This window comes from Vulpes lagopus, chromosome 5, assembly GCF_018345385.1.
Source record: "Vulpes lagopus strain Blue_001 chromosome 5, ASM1834538v1, whole genome shotgun sequence".
In the NCBI taxonomy this organism is placed as follows: Eukaryota; Metazoa; Chordata; class Mammalia; order Carnivora; family Canidae; genus Vulpes; species Vulpes lagopus.
In genome coordinates, this window is record NC_054828.1 from 53,329,058 (window position 1) to 53,350,443 (window position 21,386).

Here is a 21,386-nt window from a genome sequence, read left to right on the forward strand (position 1 = left end):
CGTCATAGACCATGACGTCTGTGGGTGGTGGGACTGTGATTTTAAAAATTTCCTCACCGTCCTTTTCTCTGTTTTTACAATCAGCACTTACTAATTTTATAATCAGAAACAAAACCTAAGTGTCTTCTGGTGTGTGTGCGCGGTGGATGCTGTGCAGGAGGCCCCTGCTGCTGGAGCCGCACCCGTCCCTCCCCCTGTCCCTCTCTCCCCCTCCTCCCTCCCTCCTCCCCCTCCCCCTCCTCCCCCTCCTCCCCCTCCTCCCCCCTGCCCCTCCCCCCTGCTCCTCCTCCCACTCCCCCTCCCCCCTCCCCCCCTCCACAAGGGGCAGTCGTGGTTACTCCCCCAGGTAGCAGCGCAGGCAGGGGCCCAGAGGAGCCGCCTGCCCACTGAGTTCCCCTGGGTGTGGGTGGGGCGTGGGCGGGGCATGGGGAGGGTGGGGAGCAGCCCTCCCACACACACACACACACAAGCGTGGCCATGCAGCCAGCAGAGAAGGTCTCCTCCAGAGTCCCCCTGAGTGACTCAGCGTCCAAGCAGCCCAGGTGGGCTGGGATGAGGTGGCTGGGCTGCAGGGCCTCCCTGGAGCGGGTGGGGGCCCTTGGGTGCGCGAGGAGCCCGGAGAACTGGGCTGGGTACCCAGGTGCCTGGCTCCCTCGTTGCCCTGTGGACCAGGGAGCCCTGACCTGGCCCCCAGAGCCGCCCTGGGGCTCCATGCCAGCCCTCACCCTCACGTAAGCCCCTTTGCAGGGCGGGCCGCCCAGACCCCGACGCTGCTTGCCAGCCTGCCTCCCCACTCCCCACCCTCCATTCCTGCACCCTCACTCGCCCCGACGATGCGTGGGACCAGAGTGCCATTGGGGGCTACTATGAGTTGTTTGCCGCCGCACTGGGCAACCTGGAATGGTTGCGCTTCTGTCTGAGTCGGGACCATGAGGAAATTCCAGCCGATGACAAGGCAAGGCCCAGGTGCTTGGGGGCAAGCACTGAAGTCCCCTGCATCCACAGAAAGTTCCTCACATAGTGGTTCCCTGGCCAAGGTGTGCCTGTGCGGCATCCATAGATAGCCTTTCTCCGTTAGATAGTCCTAATTTGCCTTGCTCCTGTAGGAGGGCCACTGAGGGGCAGCCAGCAAGGGTGAGCACATGTGAGAGTGGGAAAGGAGTGTGAGCGATTCTTGGGGTACAGGAAAGAGGGACAGGAACCCTAAGAAATTGCTCTGTAGGTTTGGTTGTGGACCCCGGGGGCCCCAATCCTGCTCAGTCTCCTCCTCCCCTCCTCTGGCCCCCACAGGGCTTCACTGCCATCCACTTTGCAGCCCAGAGTGGCAAGCTTGCGTGCCTGCAGGTCTTGGTAGAGGAGTACAATTTTCCTGTGGACCTGCCCACCAACAATGGCCAGACACCCCTGCACCTGGTCATCCACGGGGACAACAAGACTATGACCCTCCCCTGCATTCACTATCTGCTTAAGCAAGGGGCGGCCCTCAACACGTGAGTCCAGCCTGTGTCCACAAAGTGTTTTGGAGCCTAGGCAGATAGGGACAAGGACTGGGCCCTACATAACACAGCCAGCGAGCCCACGTGGTGTAGTAAGGAGATGAGGAGAGGGGATCCCTGGGTGGCGCAGCGGTTTGGTGCCTGCCTTTGGCCCAGGGCGTGATCCTGGAGACCCGGGATCGAATCCCACGTCGGGCTCCCGGTGCATGGAGCCTGCTTCTCCCTCTGCCTGTGTCTCTGCCTCTCTCTCTCTCTGTGTGTGACTATCATAAATAAATAAACAAAAAAAATTAAAAAAAAAAAAAAAAGGAGATGAGGAGAGGACGACATCGTTCACATCCCAGCTTTGCATCTGCTAGCAAATAGCAAGACCTTGGGCAAGGCACTTAACCCTTAGCCTCAGTACACTGGAGTCCCCGTAGAGCTTCAGAAATACCGAAGTCCCAGTGCCTGTGATCCAATCAAAGGTCGAAATTGGTACGGGGGTGCGGTCTGGGCTTTGGAAGGCCTAGAAGATCCCTAAGGTGTTTCTAATTTGCAGCAAAGTTTGGGTACTCTTTCCTGAGGGTCTTCAACTGAAATGTGGGAAGATGACATGAGACTATTGTGATAACTGAGGAAACGCATGGAAAGTGCACGGATGGCATAGGGGAGACTGCACTTGCCCTGTGTGCTCAGCGCCACGCCTGAGTTGAGGACCCTGCCCTCATGAAGCTGATATCCTGGTGCAGGAGCAGACAGTGAAGTAGCAAACTAATAAGTGAACAAAATGACACTGTAGTAAGCAGTGACACAGGAAATAACAGGGTAACGAGGTGATGAGTAAAAGTGATAGGGTAGAGGATCTATTTTGGAAGGGGAAGTCTCCTCTAAGGAAGGGACATTTAAATTACAGCCTGAAAACTGAGCAAACCAGCCATGCAAGAAACCAGGGAAAAGAGTCCCAGGCAGAGGGAACAACACATGCTAAGATCATACAAAGAGTGGGCAAGGTCAGAAGATGAGGGTGAGGAGGATGCAGCAGGGCCCAGGTCACACAGGCTTTGTGAGCCATGGCTCACACATGGCCAGGCAGGGCAGCGGGGGCAGGAGAGCAAGAGTAAGGGTTAGTGCCCTCTGAGCTCTAGCCAACCCGGCAGATCTGAACTGTTGCGTATCCATATAACCAGGCTTCCACCATTCATTTAGTCCAGACCGTCCTACAGTTGAGGAGATTGAAGCTCAGAGAGAAGGGACATGCGTCACCCAGTGGGCCGGTGGCAGAGCAGGCCTGGAAGCCGGTTTGCCCACCTCTTTGATAGGCACATGGCCTTTGTCCTTCCTTTCCTCTTCCCGGCTGGTGTGGCCCTCTACAGTCAGACACGCGATGGCTCTACTCCCCTCCACATGGCAGCCTTCCAAGGCCTGCTGAGCTGTGTGAAGGTGCTGGTGCAAAATGGTGCCGATGTCCATGCCCGAGATGCCACGGGCTGCAAGCCCATCGACTACTGCAAAATATGGAACCACCGCGACTGTGCCCGGTGAGGGTGTGAGAACCACCCACAGCCTGCCACCCCTTCCCTCTTCTTAGCCCTTCCCCTGGGGCCCTCACCTAAGGCTGAGCCTCTACCAGGAGGGGCTGGGCTGGGCTGGGCGATAAGTGTGCGGAGGAGACCCCTGCCCAGGATATTATTCCCAAGGCTTTCCACAGGGCCTCACTCCTCTGGGTTTAGCCCTGCCGTTCCTTGCCCCGAGGCCTTGGATCCCCAGCAGGGTGGTGGTGATCCCACTGTCAGACACGTTCCTTTCTCACCTCACAGGATAGTAGTTAGAGGGGCCTTAGACAGTGGGAAATGGTGTCTCTGGTGGCTCCTCCCACCCTCATCCAGGCTCTCAGCGGCAGCCAGTCTTCCTAGCCCAGGTTGTCACTGGGGGATGACATACCCCCACCCTGGCACCAGGTTCTTGAAGGATGCGATGTGGAGACGGGACAAGAAGGACTTTGCTTGTGAGATGAAGAAACTGAAGAGGCTCAAGGACCAGCTGATCTTCATGGAACAGGACTACCTGACTGAATATCAGGTAAGGGGGGGCTGGGAAGGGGCACTGGGCAGCCACTGCTATCCAAGCAGCTGAGCACCAGAGGCCATGACTCATGTGCAGATAGAAGAGTGGCTGGTAGCAGTCCCATCCAGAAAAAGCCTCCTTCTCTCCATCTTCTGAAACTCCACCCTTAAAAGCCATCCTTTAGGTCAAAAACCTTGTTTTGTATTAGAAAGCAAAAGCAGCTTAAGTAAGCAAGAACTATGGCACCCCTCCTAGTGCGTTGCCTCCTGGATTAGGAGGAAAATCGCTGGTGAGACCCATGCCCTCCCTACATTGGGACTCACACTGGTTAAACAGATCCAACCTTTGGGGCATTTGCTGGCTCAATCGGTGGAGCAGGTGACTCTTGATCAAGGTTGGGAATTCAAGCCCCATGTTGGATGTAGAGATTACTTAAAAATAAAGTCTTTGGGATCCCTGGGTGGCGCAGCGGTTTGGCGCCTGCCTTTGGCCCAGGGCGCGATCCTGGAGACCCAGGATCGAATCCCACGTCAGGCTCCCGGTGCATGGAGCCTGCTTCTCCCTCTGCCTGTGTCTCTGCCTCTCTCTCGCTCTCTGTGTGACTATCATAAATAAATAAATAAAATTAAAAAAAAAATAAAGTCTTTTTAAAAAATCCATCCTTTCCAACAGAAACAGAGCACTTACTGTCTGCTAGGCACCTGCTGGACCCTGAGGCTCCAGAGACAAATGAGATGTAGTCCCCTCACTCAAGGAGCTTAGGGTCTAGAATGGGAGATTGGTTATATTCCCACGGAGGAGGAAGGGCCATATGAAGAAGGGAACAGCTGACCAGGCACCAGGACCAGACAGCCCTGTGGAGGCATCAAGGTGCACGAGGGCGTGGTATCTGCAGAGGAGAAAGTCCGTACAGCTAGGGGAATAGACGTGAGTTGGAGATTGGAGATGGACAGATTTGGCAGGGGCTCACACCTCTGATGGACCTGTGCTGGGGATGTATGGGGGCGTGCCTAAAGGATTTTAAGCAGGTATAATTATATAGGATGCAAGAGCCAGAAACCCCAGAGAAAAGATGCTGGGAATCCTGCATGGATCCAGAAGTGGGGAGGGCTTCAGGGCTGGCAAAATCCAGTACTCCAGCTTGGTTCCAGCTGTGTTTCTCTCCAGTTTTCTCAGCCCCACCCTCCTGTATTATGTCACCCAGTCCTCAGAGTCCCTTGCATCCAGAGGAGGCAAAGCTCATCCATTCCCATGGCTCAACTTTCCCAGAAGCCCCTTGCACATCTCCCCTGATCTCTTATTGGCCTCAATTGGATCGTATGTCCATTCTCGTTCCAATCCCTAGAGCTAAAAAAGCCACGTACTGACTGACCTGGGTCTGGGGCAAGGCTGATGGAAGTATTATGATGGGCTTAGCCTAATCAGAGCCTACCTCCCGAGCTGGGTCAATCTCCATACCACCTGATGGCTTAGCGACAGTCTGGGGAGCAAGGCACTGAAACAAGGGGGTGGAAAAGGGGCAGTTCTGTGACAAGCTGAAGGTTCAATTCTAGTGGAGGCAAAACAGGTAGATGGAGTCACGACCACCCAGCCGAGAGTCGGCCAGCTGTATCCCTGAACATACATGGTGCCCCACTTCCAGAAGCCTACCCAGACTGGCCTCCTCCGGTTCCAGGCCTTTCAAACCTTTCTGCTTGCTTCTTCCAGAGTCAAGGATTTGTCTCTCCTCCCCCATCAAACCAGAGATTCTCTCAGGGAAGGGCAGATCTCCACTATCCGAACGGGCACTTCTTTGGGGTGGAGGCTTGTCTTCCCCATGAGACTTGAGGTTTTCCATAGGGTGGAGGTCGTATCAGGTTGGAGGTCTTCCCGATGGGAGAGGTTCTATCTGCCGCATCAGCCCAAGGGCTCCCTTCAGGCAACAGTTATCTCCCTGTCAGAATGACGGCTCCCATAAGGCGGGAGTTTTCTCTCATCGGACTGAGGCCTTCAAGGGCGAGACTGTATCTGGCCAGCGACACCTGAGGTTTCCAAGGGCTACAGCCACAGAGCCCCCTTCCACAGGAGCAGGGAGGAGGGGCAGCCGCCCCTGACTGTCTTGTACCCTCTGATGTTGCAGAAAGAGCACCAAATTCTGAGAGAAGCCGACTTCAAGGAGTGGCTCCGTTGCAAGCAGCCGCTCCGAGGCCAGTCCCTGATCCGCAATGCCAAGCCAGCGCCTGGTGCCCTACCCCAGGCGATCACCGTGTCCAAGACCCCCAAGCACAAGGGGCCCCCCAAGAGCTTCTACCCCTCCCCGGAGGCACGCCTGCGGCAGACACCAGCGCTGCAGCTGCAGCCCGTGGGGACACCCACACCCACGTACACGAAACCCACGGTCAGGCGGCCCAAGTCGTGGAATGTGAGCAACAACCCAGCCAGATCACCCACCGCCCAGATTGGCTACCCACAGGGCATCCGTCTGGGTGTGCACCCAGACCCCAGCCCGGATCACGACTTCCGCAGCTTCCTGGAGGTGAGGCCCGACGGGCACGGTGGGGCACAACTGTGCACGGTGGCCGGCAGCCGGGTGGCACCTGTGCCCCAGCTGCCCTTCGAGGTGATGGTGCAAGAGCTGTACCCTTCAGCGCGGCCGTACAGGATGAGAGCGCCCCAGGGCTTTCGCTCCGTCAGCATGAGGGACGTGCCCCAGAAGCGGCACTTGGGGGACAACTTCTGGACCGACACTCTGGCCATGAACCTGCGCGAGACATTTGATGAAGCCTTCCTGGCAGCTGTGCGAACCCATCAAGGGCTCCCCACTCTGCCCTCCCTCAAAAGCCCCCCATAAACTTACTTTGGTAGGCTCTCAACCTGGGGCAGCCCAAAGACGGCTGATGTGTGGTGATTCGTGTTGTGAATGGACGAGCGGGAGAGAAGTTCTCACAGGCTTTCCACTTCTCACTCCCAAGCTCCAAGATCAGAGCCCCTTCTCTTAACAAAAGCCTAGATCCCAGGTCTCCCTTCTCCACAAAGACATTTATTGGGCTCCCCAGGTTTAAGTTAGGGTAGAGGCCTGACAGTGGGCATCAGTCTCTATCCTGGGCCCGGGCATTGTAAAAGTGACACTTTGGTGTCCCCACCACCTCTCCTCCCCCCCAGCCCACCGGGCACAAGCCTTCCAGGAGGAGGGACCCCTGGAAAATTCTGCCTCTTGTTCAGATTAAGTCCTTCGAGGTTTCTGTCGTTGAGAGAGGCACAAGCAGCACATCTCGGGGGCAGGGAGGGAGGACCTGTGGCTCCAATCTGAGACTAAAAAAGCACTTGCACTTCCTCCAGGAAGCTACCCTGGATCCCCTGCTTTCCCCAGCACGCACCACTACAAATCATTCATTAAACAAACATTTATTGAGTGCTTTCTATGTACCAGGCACCAAGCCAGGCATTGTTGATACAAAAACTGAAGGACAGTCCCTGCCCTCAAGGAGCTTACAGTCTAGTGGGGAGATAGACCAGGAAGCAGGTAAGTAAGCCTAGAGCGATCTGTGTGGTGTGCTGCAGGGAGAGGGGACAGAGCTCAGAGGAAGTGAAACTTTAAGTAGAGAAGTGACAGAGAAGGTCCCGAGGTGAGCGAAAGAAAGGGGAATCAAAGTGGCATCGTGGAATACAGGAGGCTGGGACACGGGGTGCAAGGTGGCAAGTGATGAGGCCAGAGAGGCGAGCGGGAACCAGACATCACAAGTCTCGCAAGCCATGCTAAGGGGTCTGGACTTTATCCTGCGGGCAGTAGGGAGCCATGGAAGGTTGTAGGCCAGGAAGTGACTTGATCAACTATACATTTTAGACAACTCTGGCTGTGGAACAGAGGAGAAGGAGGCTGTCACAATAATCCAGGTGTAAATTGACGACTAGTGGGTGTGGCTTGAATCAAGAGATGTTAGGAAGGTAAACTTAACGGTTTTGAGAGATCGGATGGCCGGGGGAGGGGCAGAAAGAGAAAGCAGGGCTAGAAAGCAGGTTTCTGGTCTGGCTCCCAAAGGGTCTTGGGGCCCCGGCAGGTACCCAAAAGAGGCAGGTTTGCAGAGGACAGCAACAAGTGTCCTCTGGGCCATGGGAGCTGTCTGTGCATCCAAAGGCAGCAGAACTATGGTTCAGAAGATCAGGAGGGATGCTGGGGCTGGAGGTGAACTCAATTCCGCTGCAAAGAGTGAGTCCCTGAAGCCATCAGCATGGATGGGCTCCTCCAGGGAGCCCACAGCAGAACCCTGAGAAACCCCACTGTGCATGGGGCAAATGGGGAAGCCTGCTTCACAGGAAACTGAAGGGAAGAGCAGAGGTAGGAGGAAGGCCAGCCACAGGAGCGCCAGGAAAGCACAATTCCAGAAGCTGGGGGTGATGAGCCCTGTTAGATGCTGCAGAGGTCCAGCAGCAGATAGGAAAGGGTCCGCTGGATTTAGCACGAGGAGGCCCCTGGCAACCCCTAGGAGAGAAGACCTAGCTTCGGGGTGAGGAACAAAGTAGACAGCAAGGAAGAGCAGAGCCAGCTGCTGACCCAGCAGGGAGGAGGACGTCGGCCTCCGGCGTCCTCTACCTTGTCTTCCCCCGTCGACACGGGTAAGGAGGCCTGGCCATCTCATTCCCACCAAGAAAAAAACCACAACGAGCTACTCCTCTCAGGGAAAGGGAAAGGCTGGTATTTTTAAGAGAACAGGAAACGCGCCTGTCAAGGAGATGAAGGGCTGCGGTGGGACTTGGGGCAGGATATAGAGAATTTCAAGCACAGGGGCCTCCCTCAGCCTAAATGCACCCCACGCGCACTGGCCATCTGCGCCCCTGCCAGCCCCGCTCGGAGGTGCAGGACGTGGCTAGGACCGGCTCTCACGGGGGCTTTGCCCCAGTGTGTACTGCTGGGTACTTGCAAGGCACTGTAGTTGGGGTGCAAAGTCAGCAAGTGCTGGTCTGTGCCAGAATCTGGCCCGAGGGCAGCTCCCCAGGAGCCAAGAGCACACAGAAGGTAGGGCCAGCCCTGTGTGTGCTCAGAGGGACGAAGGACGAACCCTTTCTCCCCTCGATGAGGCTGTAACCCAGGCTGCCTGGAAGCCGATTTCTGTTTTGTTTCTCCTCGGGCCCAAGAAAGAATTCAGCCAGAAAGCACTCCTTTTCCCCAGGGGAGGGCTTACAAATAGGGCACAGCAGATGCTCTGAAAAGCCAACCCAGTCCCAAGCTGTACCTCTCTGCCCCCAGTGTCACCGCCAGGTAGCCTTGGGGAAAGAAAAGATGGAAGGAAAGGGAAGGGCACAAGAAAGGCTGCCCCCGCCCCTAACTCCCCTGACGCGGCTCAGCCCTTGAGCTCTGTCCGCTCCCCATGACGGGCCGTGAGAGTGGTCCCTCCGGGAGGGCAAGACCCAAACCCAGAACAGGAGCCCCTGGAGCCGAAGAGCCAGTCTAGTCCAGGGCAGAAGGTCAACGGGAAGACAGGGAGATGAACTCTCAGGTATTAAGGCAAACAGTGCCACCTAGAATCTTTATTCAATGGCAGTCAGCACTAGGACAGAAATCACAGTTCAACAGCGAAAACTCTTTCTCTTGGAAGTGCCAAGCCACGGCCCCTCCCCACGGCCGTCTGCCCAGGAAACAGCCCTGTCTGCTCTCCAGCTTCACGGCCCCTGCCCTGCCTGCCCCGGCTGGGCCACAACCTCCCGGCCCACCGCGGAGGTGGGCAGGAGGGCCCTAGGGAGCTCAGCTTCCACATAACCAGGTGGACCCCGGCCTCCTGGCCAGGCAGGCTCTGGCATCCTCCCGGGGGCCTGTGGGGTCACAGCCTCTAGCAGCGTCAGATCTGAGCCAAGCTGAGCCCTTCGAGGAAGGCGGGGACGAGGGCTTCAGGGAGAGTCGAGGGAGCAAGGGCCGGGGCTGGGGGCAGGTGCCTTCCAGGCTCACGGCCCCGCCCAGCGCACAGGCCCAGGGCCCGACTCTCCTGTGGGGCTCCACATGCCCTCCCCAAGGGGTTCAGTATATCTTCTGACGACTGGGAAGAATGGCCTCTTTGATGAAGGAGAAGACAACCAGGATCCCTAAGCGTTTGCCCCGCTTGCCTTTGGTGAAGTAATTGGAGACCACGTCATCTGTGGAGACACAGGCAGGGAGATGAGCATGCGCGTCTGGCTGTGAACACGGCTCACCCACCCGGAGCCCAGGCGTGTCCCTCACAGGGCCCAGGCCTTGCCGATGTCACCCCACCTGGGACCCCCACCACGCCTTCTCACCTCCTGGCTGCATGGTGGAGGGCAGGACGTTTTCCCCAGCCGACAGTGACACAAAGAATGCAAATGGGATGATCCACAGACAGAAAGTGAAATAGGCCAGGACCTGGCAACAAGAGACACTGAGAAGAGAGTGCCCCGGAGGTGCTGAGGGTGGGCCCCACGTGGTGGTCCTGCAGCTTACAGACGTGGTGGAGGATGCACAGATGGCCCCACACCTCATCTCTGAAGGAGCCCAGGCCCCCGGAAGCAGACAGGGAGACCTCAGACATGGAGACTGCTCAGTGGGGAAAGGTGGAGACTGAGGGTGACCCAGTGTGAGCACCATCCCCAAATCCCGTTCACTAGGACAAGAACTCATCTGAACTACAGGAAGTTGATTGAGGGCAAAACTAGGACCGACCCATATTCCTCCCAAAAGTGACCTTGTTCTTCCCGGGGCCGGGGGCGGGGGGGGGGGGGGGGGGTGGCGACCTGGAGCAGCAGGTCCAGGAGAGCCCCTGAGAGGAAAAAGGCTTGGCAGGCTGCTGGGAGGAGCTGGGGCTTCAGGGCTGCAACCTGCCCAGCCCCATGAGGTCTGCGTCAGACGAGGCCACCCCAGTGCCCTGTCCTGACCTCAGGGTGTTAAGCTGCGGTCCTGGGACAGCCGAAGGACTCCCTGGGGGAGGGCAGTGTCCTCCCCACTGCGGACAAGGAGACCTCTGCTCCTTACGCACGCTGCTTTCTAAACTCCTCTATCTTCTCTAAATGTGCTACCCCTGAATAGACTATTTCAGATCCCAGCTAAGCTCACAAAGCAAATCACGCGAGTCCCCTTGACTTCCTCTGTCCTTGCTGAGTTTGACATACCAAACGCTTCTTACCTCTGAGAAAGGATAATATTCCTCTGCAAAAAACTGAAATGCTAGGTAATGATTCACCACCACTAGCCCTGTTGAGGGAATGAAGAGTCAGTCAGTTTGGGGGGGAATAACATAAAGCTGGACTTTTAACATTCAGGAGGCCCCTGGGAGTTGGGAGCCCCAAGTCTTGGTCCTGATTTCACACCCAACTGACAGTATGGCTACGAGCCATGTACACTACCCTCCAGAATTCAGTTCTCCATCTGTGAAAATGGAGGATTGGCTCCTCCCTGCCCTCCGCAGAAGGCATTTGTGAGCAAAATTAGAAGGCAGGTAAGAAAACTCTGAGTGGTATCACAATGAGCCTTGTTATGTAACCCAAAGGATTGTGACAATTAACCTACTTTTAAGTGGATGTGAGTCCTGAGGGTGCCCTCCCATGGGCAGTGGGTACAGAAGTCATGGGTGTGAAGATGACGTACTCCCAAGAGAGTCCACCCTGCACGGGGCAGCTGGGAGAGGGCCTCAAATAAAGAGGCTCCCACTCCTCAGGAATAAAAAGGTGCAGTCTGCTAGAGGCTTTGGGGCGCAGTTTTAGGATTCCTCCAAATTCTGGGGGAGAAGGTCCTTCCTCACGCTGCCCCAGGGTAGGGCTCCTCACTAGTCTGAACTGGTGTCTCTGGACTGACGCCCACCTCCTTACAGCGCAGCCACATTTATGGAGGAGAGAGACAACTTGCAGATCCTGGAGCTGGGCTGCTCAGACTCGGGCATCCCTGCCTATTCCCACAGTGAGGTGAGGGGCAGGCACCACAACAAAGCAGCCGCACATCCACCTCCCAGCCCGATGCCACGTCTTGTTTCTCCTTCCTAGCACTAGGGGAAACTGGAAGATGCCCACAGATCTTCAGGAAAACTCTCTTAGGCATTTAAAGAGTAGGCTGGGGGATGACAGGAGGGCCTGCTACTGTGGGGTGGGGTGGCGAGGGTTCACCCCCAGTAAGATGCAGAAGGGGTCTGAACTCCCACCTTTTCTCCCTTCTCAAACTCACCTCCCTGGGAAAGCCCTCCCTGTCTGGGTTTTCCAACCCCACCACCCCGTCGCCCCAAATACCAGTCACCGGAGCCAAGGCAGACTCTAGGCCCCTCAAGTGTGACAGCGCCGTATTTCCGATCAGCCTGGCCTCCTGGAGGACCTGACTGGTTTGCCTCTTTTCTGTGTATCCCCACAGTGCCCCGGACTAGCGGGGCACACGCACGCACTCCAGCTGCCTCCCCACGTGTGCCCCCTCTCACCACACGAAAGGATGAAGTTCGGCGAGGTCAGCATGATGAAAGGGAAGGTCTGGAGGAGGCCAAAGTAGACGAGGTTGGTGAAGAGGCCCACGCCAATCATGAAGGTGGGGAAGCGCTCAAAAACGTAGAGGCCAATCAGCACAGCTGTGGAGAACTGAAACAACCAGAGGTACGGTACAGGGAGCCTCTTCCAGGGCAGCCTTCTTGGTCTCACTACACCCCAGCCCACTCCGGGCAACACTCGGGTCATGCCTCAGGCTCTCCGTGTTTCACAGTCACCAGATCTCACCTCCCCAACTTGTCTCTCCACTCCCACAGGGCAAGCAACATCTTTCAATGCTCAGAAATCTTTGACAGCGACCCCGGAGGCATTTACAGACCCAAGTTCAATTTCAATTCTACTCTTTTCTATCCTGTTTCCTTTGAGAACGCTCATCATGACCCACCGCACTGGTGGCACAACCCAATAAGGACTCCTGTACCTTGAACAAACACTGTTCTGAAGGACCGAGAGCTGTTGGCGCTTAACAAACGGCCGTTGGCAGAACGAAGATCTAACTGCTCTAGCGAAACCCACAGGCCAGGCCTCTGAACGGGGAGCTGAGAGCTCTGGTCTGGTCACCACTAAACGCCTGTACCCCGAGCCGTGCCCAGTGGCTGCGGACACCAGGGACCTGAGAGGCACTGGACTTCTCCCATCCAGATGGTCTCACCGCCACCTCTTCCTGCCGCTGGCAGGGATCTAGCAGCTTCGACATCGGGGACAAGGGCTGCGTCTTCAGGAACAGAAGCCTCCCACGAGCCGAGGCCAGGGGACGAGGCGCCGGGGGCAGCAGTACTCTCACCCAGCTACTCGGGACCGTCCTCAGGTTCCGTAAATGCTCCGCGTGGAGCGAGGGCCAGAGGCCGTGGACAACAGCACGCAAAGGCCAAGCCACGTCCCGCCAACAGAGCGTGGGCTCAGCGCTCAGCAGGTGCACAGCAGCCTAAGGAGCCGAGGCCGGGCCTGCGGGCAGCCCGGCCCCTGGGGAAGCCGCAGCGGGGCCAAGGTCTCCCATCCGCCTCCCCCGAGGCAGGCAACTACGGGGGCCCTGGGGGGCCGTGGGGATGGGGCCGCCGCTTACCCAGATCATGTACTTTATGATCCTGCTGGTGGCCACCGTGTACTCCTCTATCAGCTCCGCCAGGTAGTAGAGTCCGGCCGCTGAGGGTGGGGAGAGGCGAGCGGGAGGCGCTGGGGGCCGCCCTCCCCCCGCGGCGCGCCCTCCGCCCCGTGGCCGCCCTCCCCGGGCGCGACCCGCTCGTCCCACGTGGCGTCCCCCCGCCTGGGGCAGGGCTGGGTCGGGGCAGCGACGGGTCGGGCGCTCTCCGCTCCCCGGCACCGGGAGGGGCCGAGGGCGCTGGGAGCGGGGCGGGGGGCTCAGCGGGGACCTGAGCGGGCGGTGGCCGGGAGCGAGCGCGGGGACCCGGCGGCGGTTGGCGGCGCGCGGGTCGGGCGGGGCACCCGAGTCGCCGCCGTGACCCCGGCAGGCCCCGAGCTCCCGCGGGAGGCCCTCGGCGGCCCCGGCGCCCCCCGGTGCGGTGCGACCCCCGCCCGCCAGGTGCCGGCCCCCGCCCCGGGTCGCGCGCTCTCACCGACGGCCAAAGTGATGAAGGCCACCTGGACGCAGAGCGACAGCCAGCTCAGCACGTACATGAACCACATGGCGCCCCCGCCCCGCCCCGCCGCCGGGACGGCCTGCGCGCTCCGGCCCCGCCGACTCGGAGCCGCCGCCGCCGCCGCCGCCGCCGCGTCCCCGCCCCGCCCCGCGCCGCCCCGACCGCCCCGACCGCCGTGCGCCGCCGAGAGGGGCCCGGCTGCAGCCCCGCCCCGGCCCGAGCCCGACGAGCGCCGCCCGCAGGCCCGGAGGACCCGCCGCGAGGTGCGCCCACGAGAGGAGGCGCCCGGGGACCCGCCCCGCCTGCGCCCGCGGGAGGACGCGCCCCGGGGACCGGCCCCGCCTGCGCCCGCGGGAGGACGCGCCCCGGGGACCGGCCCCGCCTGCACCCGCGGGAGGACGCGCCCCGGGGACCCGCCGCGAGGTGCGCCCACGGGAGGAGGCGCCCGGGGACCGGCCCCGCCTGCACCCGCGGGAGGACGCGCCCCGGGGACCCGCCGCGACGTGCGCCCACGGGAGGAGGCGCCCGGGGACCCGCCCCGCCTGCGCCCGCGGGAGGAGGTGCCCCGGGGACCCGCCCCGCTTGCGCCCGCGGGAAGGGTGCGCGGCGCCCCCGAGACCCGCCCCGACACGGCTGCGCCCTAGGGCGGGCGGCTCCGGGGCTGGGGCTGCGCCGCGCTCTGGCGACCGGGCCGCGGTCAGTCGTCCTGGGGCGGGGGCGCCAGGACCCGGGGGCGCCCGGGGGCGGGGGCGGGACCGCGGGGAGCCCTTCCAGGGGCCGCGCCCGCGTGCGCAGTAGGGGCGCCTACGGGCCGCTCGCCGCTCCCCCGGGGTCCTCGTCACACGCGTGGAAGTGGACACACGACCCTCAAGACGGAGCGGAGAGTCCCCGCAGGCGCAGCCGCCGCAGCCGGCGCAGGGTGCAGCCCCGGAACCGAGCCGCGGCAGGTGGCCGGGGAGCCAAAGGCGTTCACGCACACGACGCGGAACCGTCCAACCTTAGAAACGCGCGAAACTACGGCGCGTCACATCAGGATGAACATTCACGACGTGGTAGGTGAGGCAGGCCGGACACCAAGGGCAGACACCGTCGGACGGCACTTGTCTGGGGCATCTAGAGCCCCCAACTCCTAGGCGGGAAGCCGGGAGCCACAGGAGGAGCAGAGTCGTGGGGGTGACTCTTCATGGCATCAGTCCCAGTGAGGGAAGATGAAAGAGCCTCGGAGGTGGACGGTGCAGATCACTGCCCGGCGCTGCGAATAGCGCTACCGGACTGCACACTTAAAGCGGATAAAGCGGTCAATTATGTATTATATATATATGAACATATATACTTATGTATTATGTATATTTACCACAATAAAAAATACATAAGATTACGACAAAGAAATGAGGCTGAAATACAGATATCAAAATATTTTTTTAGAAAGCCAAATGTGTGATACAGCAATACGTTTCTTTATTAATGCGTAGCCTAACCAGGTCTAATGGAAAATCTACTAACTTTCAGTGATGTCATAAGAAATATATATGTTTGGCGTCTGCTCCTATTCCTGACACGAAAAACCTTGTATTTCCCTGAGTAGTGGCGGTGATGGGAGCGTCTCACGCAGGGCTCCTACATCCCTTGGAATTTCCAGGGTGAGAGGAGCATCTTTGATCTAACGAGGGGACTGTGGATGGGGTCCTGGATGGATCAGGATGGGGGCTGGTCACCAGAAAGACCAACCCATGATTAGAAGCTGGGAAATTTCAGTCCCATCCTCCATCCTCCACAGAAGGGAGAGGGACTGGAGATTGAGTTAATAATCAATCATGACCGTGTGATGAAATCTCCATAGAAATCCATAAACTCTAGGGTTCAGAGGTTGGGAATGCATGCACATGCTTGGAGGGTGGCACACCCCAGCTCCACAGGGACAGAAGCTCCTGAGCTCGAGGCGCTTCCAGACCCCTCCCTTCTGTGCCTTTAAAACTGCGCCTTTATGATATCCTTCGTAATAAACTGATAAGTGTAAGTATTCCCAAGTTTTGTCAGCCAATTCTTTTTGAGTTATTTCCAAGTTTTATCTAGCAAATTATCCAACCTGAGGAGCCCCCAACCTTGGGAACCTCCCACTTTGTAGCCAAGTGGGACGGAAGCATAGGCACCCTGGTGACCCATGACCATAACAGCATCTGAAATGAGGGCAGTCTTGTGGAACTGAGCCCTTAAACCTGGGGAGTCTCACACTAACTCCAGGTAGTTAGTATCAAAATGGAATAAAATTACGGAACACCACACTGATGTACAGAGTGCTGGATAACTGGTTGATGTGAGGGGGAAAGCGCACAGATTTCGTGTCAGAAGGATTGTGAGTAGAGAAACGTTTTCCTTTCCTACTACAATGGCAAATTATGAATGAGTGTAAATGATATTTCTTTTTTAATTCACGAGAGACACAGAGACAGGCAGAGACACAGGCAGGGGAGAAGCAGGCTCCCTGCCGGGAGCCCCATGCAGCATTGGATCCCAGGATCCCGGGATCACACCTTGAGCCAAAGGCAGATGCTCAACCACTGAACCACCCAGGTGTCCCAATATTTCAAAATACCATCAACCATGTGAGAGAGTTCCAGATATTGCTAACAAGTGCTATCAGTTTGTTGCCTCTACTCACAATGGAGGGAAATGTTCAGCTTCAGTTAGAGGTTTGGGTACATAAAGATGGAAAATATTTTTCCTTCTAGTTTTCCAGGATTCTGGAGTTTATCTCCCTGAATTCTATGTCTGCTGACTCCAAAGGGATCCTAAACCCCAGCTTAAGAATTCCTGAGGAATATGTGTAAGGAGCAGCGGGAGTTTCAAGGCCTGAGTGCTTATCTACAAGCCTTTTCATTGCAAGCCCTGGGAGACATTGAAAACAACCTAAACGTTTACTAATAGACTAATAGGAAACTCGATAAGTGCCTTTTGGTACATCATAGAGCGGGGCCGTAAAAACAAATGAGGACAGAATAAGTCGTGGGGATAAGAGGTACAGCACAGGGAATATAGTCAATGATACTGTAATAGCGTGTGGTGACAGATGGCAGCTACACTTGTGGTGAGCACAGCATAACATATAGACTGGCTGAATCACCGTGTTGCACACCTGAAACTGATGTAGCATTGTGTCGACCCTACTGTATTTTTATTTTTTAAAAAAGATTTTATTAATTTATTCATTAGAGACAGAGAGAGAGAGAGAGAGGCACAGACACAGGGGGAGGGAGAAGCAGGCTCCACGCAGGGAGCCCGACGCGGGACTCAATCCTGGGACTCCAGGATCATGCCCTGGGCCGAAGGCGGCACTAAACCGCTGAGCCACCTGGGCTGCCCAACGCTACTTTAATTTTTAAAAAGAATAAAAACAAACACACAAAAGTGAGGATGTTCTTTATGTACCCCAAAGGATCCCTCTTTTGAAAAAAAAAAAGTAAAAGGCTGGGGAGAAAGAACTAGGTATTCTTTATAGAGGTATTTTTTATATAGAATATCTCCGGAAGGATACATTATAAAATGGTCACGTTGTTTGCTTCCTAGGAAGTGAGGGTGAGGTTCAAGAGTAAGAGAGAGCCTTTCCACTGTATGCCTTTTATTATTTATAACACAATGAACTATGTAAATATATGTAAACATATTACCCATTCATAAATTAAGTTTAAAATTAAAATGGTCATAGTATGCTGGGTTTGCTGGAATGGATCAAATTTCTTGTTATTACCTCATCCCTTTGTGAGAAAAGCCACTGTGTAGGGCCTTACAGGTAAGTTGGCTAACCTCGGATCTTGCGACCTGGTCACCCAGGAGTTTGTATTTGAGACACAGATGCATCAGTGAATAGAGGCACAGGAAAATCTCAATTGTTCTTATTTTTTTCCTAAACATTGTCCTCCCAGGGAGGGAGAAGAATAGGAAAGTATTCCCCCATTCCTCCCAGAACTGTAGATAAGAGAAACTTGAAGGCCAAAAATGGTTAAGTGCATTGAGATGACCCGATGCAGGGTTACTGCTGCAGGGCTGGGCACTTTCACTTCCCTACTGTCTTAGGGCAAAAGCCGGCCCAGGAACCAAGGCCGAGCACTGGCATTTCCTCCCACAGCATGCAGGAGAAGCCATGGTTTCCTGAGAGCAACGGGAAGCAGGCCGGAGACACTGGCTCCCATCTGCTCCAGCTGACCCAACAGGGCTGGACAGGGCTCAGGGAAGCTCTTTGGGACCCGTGCTGAGGCAGGGCTGTCGCAGGAGAGAGCAAACCTAGGCTCCCTGGAAGGAGGGTTGGAGCGAGCAGGAGGACTCTCCACCCTCAATCCAAGGGGCTCAAGAGCGAAAGGGCTTATAGATTCAGAAGTTGGTTGGTTTACATATTGACAGTAAGTATATACACTTATTTCCACGTTACACATAATCCTTTGACTTTTACTCATTCACACACTCATGTGTTACCACATGATGCTGGCACGTGTGGGGCCCAATTCCTGTACGTGTCATGAGGATGTTCTAGGAGAAGCTAGCTCTTTCACCGTCATATGGATCTCTCCCTCAAGTGTTCTGAGTCTGTGCCAGATGCTGTTGTATGTGATTTGTACGTATAAACTCATAATGGGGATCCCTGGGTGGCGCAGTGGTTTGGCGCCTGCCTTTGGCCCAGGGCGCGATCCTGGAGACCCAGATCGAAACCCACGTCGGGCTCCCGGTGCATGGAGCCTGCTTCTCCCTTGCCTATGTCTCTGCCTGTGTGACTATCATAAATAAATAAAAATTTTAAAAAAGAACTCTTAAAAAAAATAAACTCATAATGTTCGTACCTGGCACAGAGACAGGGCCATTATTAGGCCCACTTCACAGGTAAGAAATTGAGCCCTTGGAAAAGCCTGGGTTGATTCTGGGCAGTCTGGCTCCAGAGCCACGTGGTTTCTCCCGGTCTCTGAAAAGCCACCTGCCTTTGTAGTGAGAGGGGTTCTCCCCGGAAGCCTCTGGCTCTTCCTCTTCTCCCTCCACCTTTATGCTGATGGAGCTAAGGAACACACACCTAGGATTCAGGTCACCTCTGGTCCCCGCCTGCATTTGCACTAATTGCCCTTCTCACACTCTCATAGATTTACACCTTCACGAAGCCCCGAGGCCAGGGACAGGAATTTAACTGGTTCTGTGGTCCCAGCAGCTGGGGCCTGCACACCCCCGGGGTGGGAAGGGCAGAGGGCTGGGGAGTGCACGGATCAACTCCTGGGGCGGGGTGGGGGGCGCTGCTACACTGTAGTGGCGGCCAGCGGCGCTGCAGAACACCAAAGCCACTCAGAGGCCTCTTGCAGGGGAGGCCAGGCCAGTGTGGGCGGGGAGGGCAGGTGGGAGAGTTGGGGGGGGGGGGCGAGGGGGCGTGCACACACACACTACAAACTCAGGGAGACTAAGTCCTTATCGGTAGCATCTGTCTGCTGCCCCGGCTGGCTTGGCTATAAATAGAGATGGTTGTGTGAGAGATCTGGGGAAGTCAGAGACAGAGGCAGGCCCCAGACCCAGGTCCCTCCTCCCTCTTCATCCTCTCCTCCCCACCCCTCGGAGCTCTTGCCTCTTTCGATGACCTCCCCTGGCCCCAAAGAAGCACAGCTATGCCCCACCCCACTCTACCCTGACACATCTGATGTCACCACATGACCACCCCTCTGTAGGGCGCCCACATCCCAGTGAAATTTCTCCTACCATGATCCGTGTAGCCCGCAGCGTTATTGTTGGGCATCTCACCTCTCTGGTCTCGGCTTTGCTGCAGCTTAGCCAGAGCAAAATTTGGTAAAAGACAAACCACAGACAATGAAAAACAATGACCACTACTATGTTCACATCATCTATTTGTCCCCATAGCCTAGGCCTCCTGACCTTGTTTCTCTGCTCTGCCTCTGCCTCCCACAGCCCAAGCAGCTGCCCCAGTGCTCCTGGCACCCCTGTCACATGCCTGGGGCCCCAACTCAAGTGGCAGAGTTAAAGAGCTTTCTAATGACAATTCCTCAAAGGACTCTATTAATTGCCTCGCATTAAGCTACTGAGTCTGTGAGGGCCATAGGGGGTGGAGGTGCGGGTGGATGGGGAGGAGGGGGAGGAGGTTGGGGAATAACAGGAACAAAGTGGGGGAAGGGTAGCAATCTGGGACTTTGCACACATCACATGAGACACTTGCTGACCTCGCTGTCTCTGTCTCTGTCTCCGTGTGTCTCTCTCTCTCTCACACACGCACACAGCAGAGCCCCTGAGCAGGGTTGTGGGGAAGCAGCCTGCTAATGGAAGTCCAGCCAGGGCTGGGAGCTCCCTTCCAAGGAGAGGAGGCAGCCCCAGCAGCCATGACACCCATTCATGTTTGCTTCTGGCTTTAGCATAACACAGATCATTAGATTCGTGGCTGGGATGTCTCTCTGTCTTTATTCAAGCAGCTCTGAGTTGTCTCCCGTGACAGGAATTGCTGATCAGACAAAAAGAGACTGCTCTCTCTGACAGACTAGTTCCCCTCCTGGGGGGCAATGGGGGGAAAAAGAGAAAGAGATTAATTTATCATCAGACTAAGATATTTCAGGACCAGGAGGTGGCTAGTTCTACCACCCACTTCGCAAAGCAGGGGAAATATTAGCCTCTGTTAATGCTGTTGAACATGTCTCTGTGCCAGGCACTGGTCCTTCACGTGAACTTTTTGTTTAACCGTCACAAAAATTCTATAAAGTAGGTATTATTTTTAGACCCATCTTACAGGGGAGGAAACTGAGGCACAGAAAAATTAATTAATAAATTGATCAAGTTCACACTGCTGGTAAGCCGCAGGCTGTGTGACCAACCCTGCTCGTATACCCCGGACATGGGATTTTCAGTGCTAACCAGGAAAGTCCTCGGCAAACTGGGATGAGTTGGTAACCCCACTCCCTAGTCTTCCTGACTCTAGCCACCCACATGCTTAACCACTGGGATACTATCTAACAGAATACCATGTGCGGCTAACCAGTGCCAGGGGAGCACTCCAACCATGTGGACAATATAGCCAAGATCATCACAATGCCAGCCACCAGGGCCGGAAATCCAAATACTGCCTACTTCTCGCTGCATCTTGGTGTTGGAATCACCAAGGAAGACACAATACAGTCAAGCTCTGGATAGAACAATGCTTTACTCCCATAAGAAGGGACAGAAGATCAGCTTCTGCAGTGGGCATCAGCCCCTGGTGGCTGGCGGGGGCCAACAATGGGTGCAGCCAGCTGGGCATTTGGCCTCTGCGCACCGGTCTTGGACCGCAGCAGAAGGTCCCAACTGGACCATGGACTCTGGAATAGAGAGAGCTGGGGGTGTGCCTGAGGGCCAGCCATGTCCTGCTTGGGCAGAACAGAGGCAGTTCTGGAGCCTGAGCCTGGGAAAGACATTCCCACAGGGCTCCATAAGCCCAGCACAGCTGTGTGGGCTCTTGGGCTCTTGGTGAGGTCTGGGCCTGAGCACAGGAGAATGCCTCTTGGTGTTCTCAGGCCCGCACAGGAGAACGCCTTTCCCAACAGATGCTTGGCCTCAGAATACCCGCTTTTCGGGTACTACACACACACACACACACACACACACACACACACACTCCCTGTGTGAGAGGCACGGCCTCTCCTTCCTGCTGGACTCACGTGGAACACTCTCTTCTGCTTTTATAAACTTTTCATCACCTCTCCTGTGCCCCTGCGGTAGTCTGATTTGGGTGCTTTTAATAAAAAGCTGGTCATGTGTATGCCAGCTAAAGGACTGCTGGTGGACCTCCTCCTACCACAACCTC

General features: G+C 56.4%; 2 protein-coding genes across 3 annotated transcripts; one reads left to right on the top strand and one right to left on the bottom strand.

The window, feature by feature from the left end:
• The first annotated feature begins 112 nt into the window (after positions 1 to 112).
• On the top strand, positions 113 to 7,017 carry ANKRD53 (ankyrin repeat domain 53). Its single transcript, XM_041755666.1, has 6 exons — positions 113 to 542; positions 748 to 955; positions 1,291 to 1,490; positions 2,852 to 3,016; positions 3,437 to 3,557; positions 5,662 to 7,017. The coding sequence occupies exons 1-6, from the start codon at positions 478 to 480 to the stop codon at positions 6,370 to 6,372; spliced, it is 1,470 nt and encodes a 489-aa protein (XP_041611600.1). The 5' UTR covers positions 113 to 477; the 3' UTR covers positions 6,373 to 7,017.
• Positions 7,018 to 9,019: 2,002 nt separating this feature from the next.
• On the bottom strand, positions 9,020 to 13,739 carry TEX261 (testis expressed 261). Of its 2 annotated transcripts, XM_041755667.1 has the most exons (6): positions 13,559 to 13,739; positions 13,048 to 13,127; positions 11,924 to 12,077; positions 10,649 to 10,716; positions 9,789 to 9,891; positions 9,020 to 9,647 (listed from the first exon to the last, which is right to left on the bottom strand). In XM_041755667.1, the coding sequence occupies exons 1-6, from the start codon at positions 13,626 to 13,628 to the stop codon at positions 9,532 to 9,534; spliced, it is 591 nt and encodes a 196-aa protein (XP_041611601.1). In that variant the 5' UTR covers positions 13,629 to 13,739; the 3' UTR covers positions 9,020 to 9,531. The 2 variants fall into 2 exon arrangements, with proteins under 2 accessions (XP_041611601.1, XP_041611602.1); XM_041755668.1 differs by lacking the exons at positions 13,048 to 13,127; positions 13,559 to 13,739 and adding an exon at positions 12,637 to 13,028.
• Positions 13,740 to 21,386: the final 7,647 nt, after the last annotated feature.

Bases quoted from the DNA above. Each gene is read 5' to 3' on its own strand.
- ANKRD53 (XM_041755666.1), top strand. From the start codon at position 478: ATGCAGCCAGCAGAGAAGGTCTCCTCCAGAGTCCCCCTGAGTGACTCA. The intron at 956-1,290 runs GCAAGGCCCAGG...TGGCCCCCACAG, and splicing joins AAATTCCAGCCGATGACAAG to GGCTTCACTGCCATCCACTT. The intron at 3,558-5,661 runs GTAAGGGGGGGC...CTGATGTTGCAG, and splicing joins ACTACCTGACTGAATATCAG to AAAGAGCACCAAATTCTGAG.
- TEX261 (XM_041755667.1), bottom strand. From the start codon at position 13,628: ATGTGGTTCATGTACGTGCTGAGCTGGCTGTCGCTCTGCGTCCAGGTG. The intron at 13,128-13,558 runs GTGAGAGCGCGC...CCCCACCCTCAG, and splicing joins CTTCATCACTTTGGCCGTCG to CGGCCGGACTCTACTACCTG. The intron at 12,078-13,047 runs GTAAGCGGCGGC...TGGTTGTTTCAG, and splicing joins TCATAAAGTACATGATCTGG to TTCTCCACAGCTGTGCTGAT.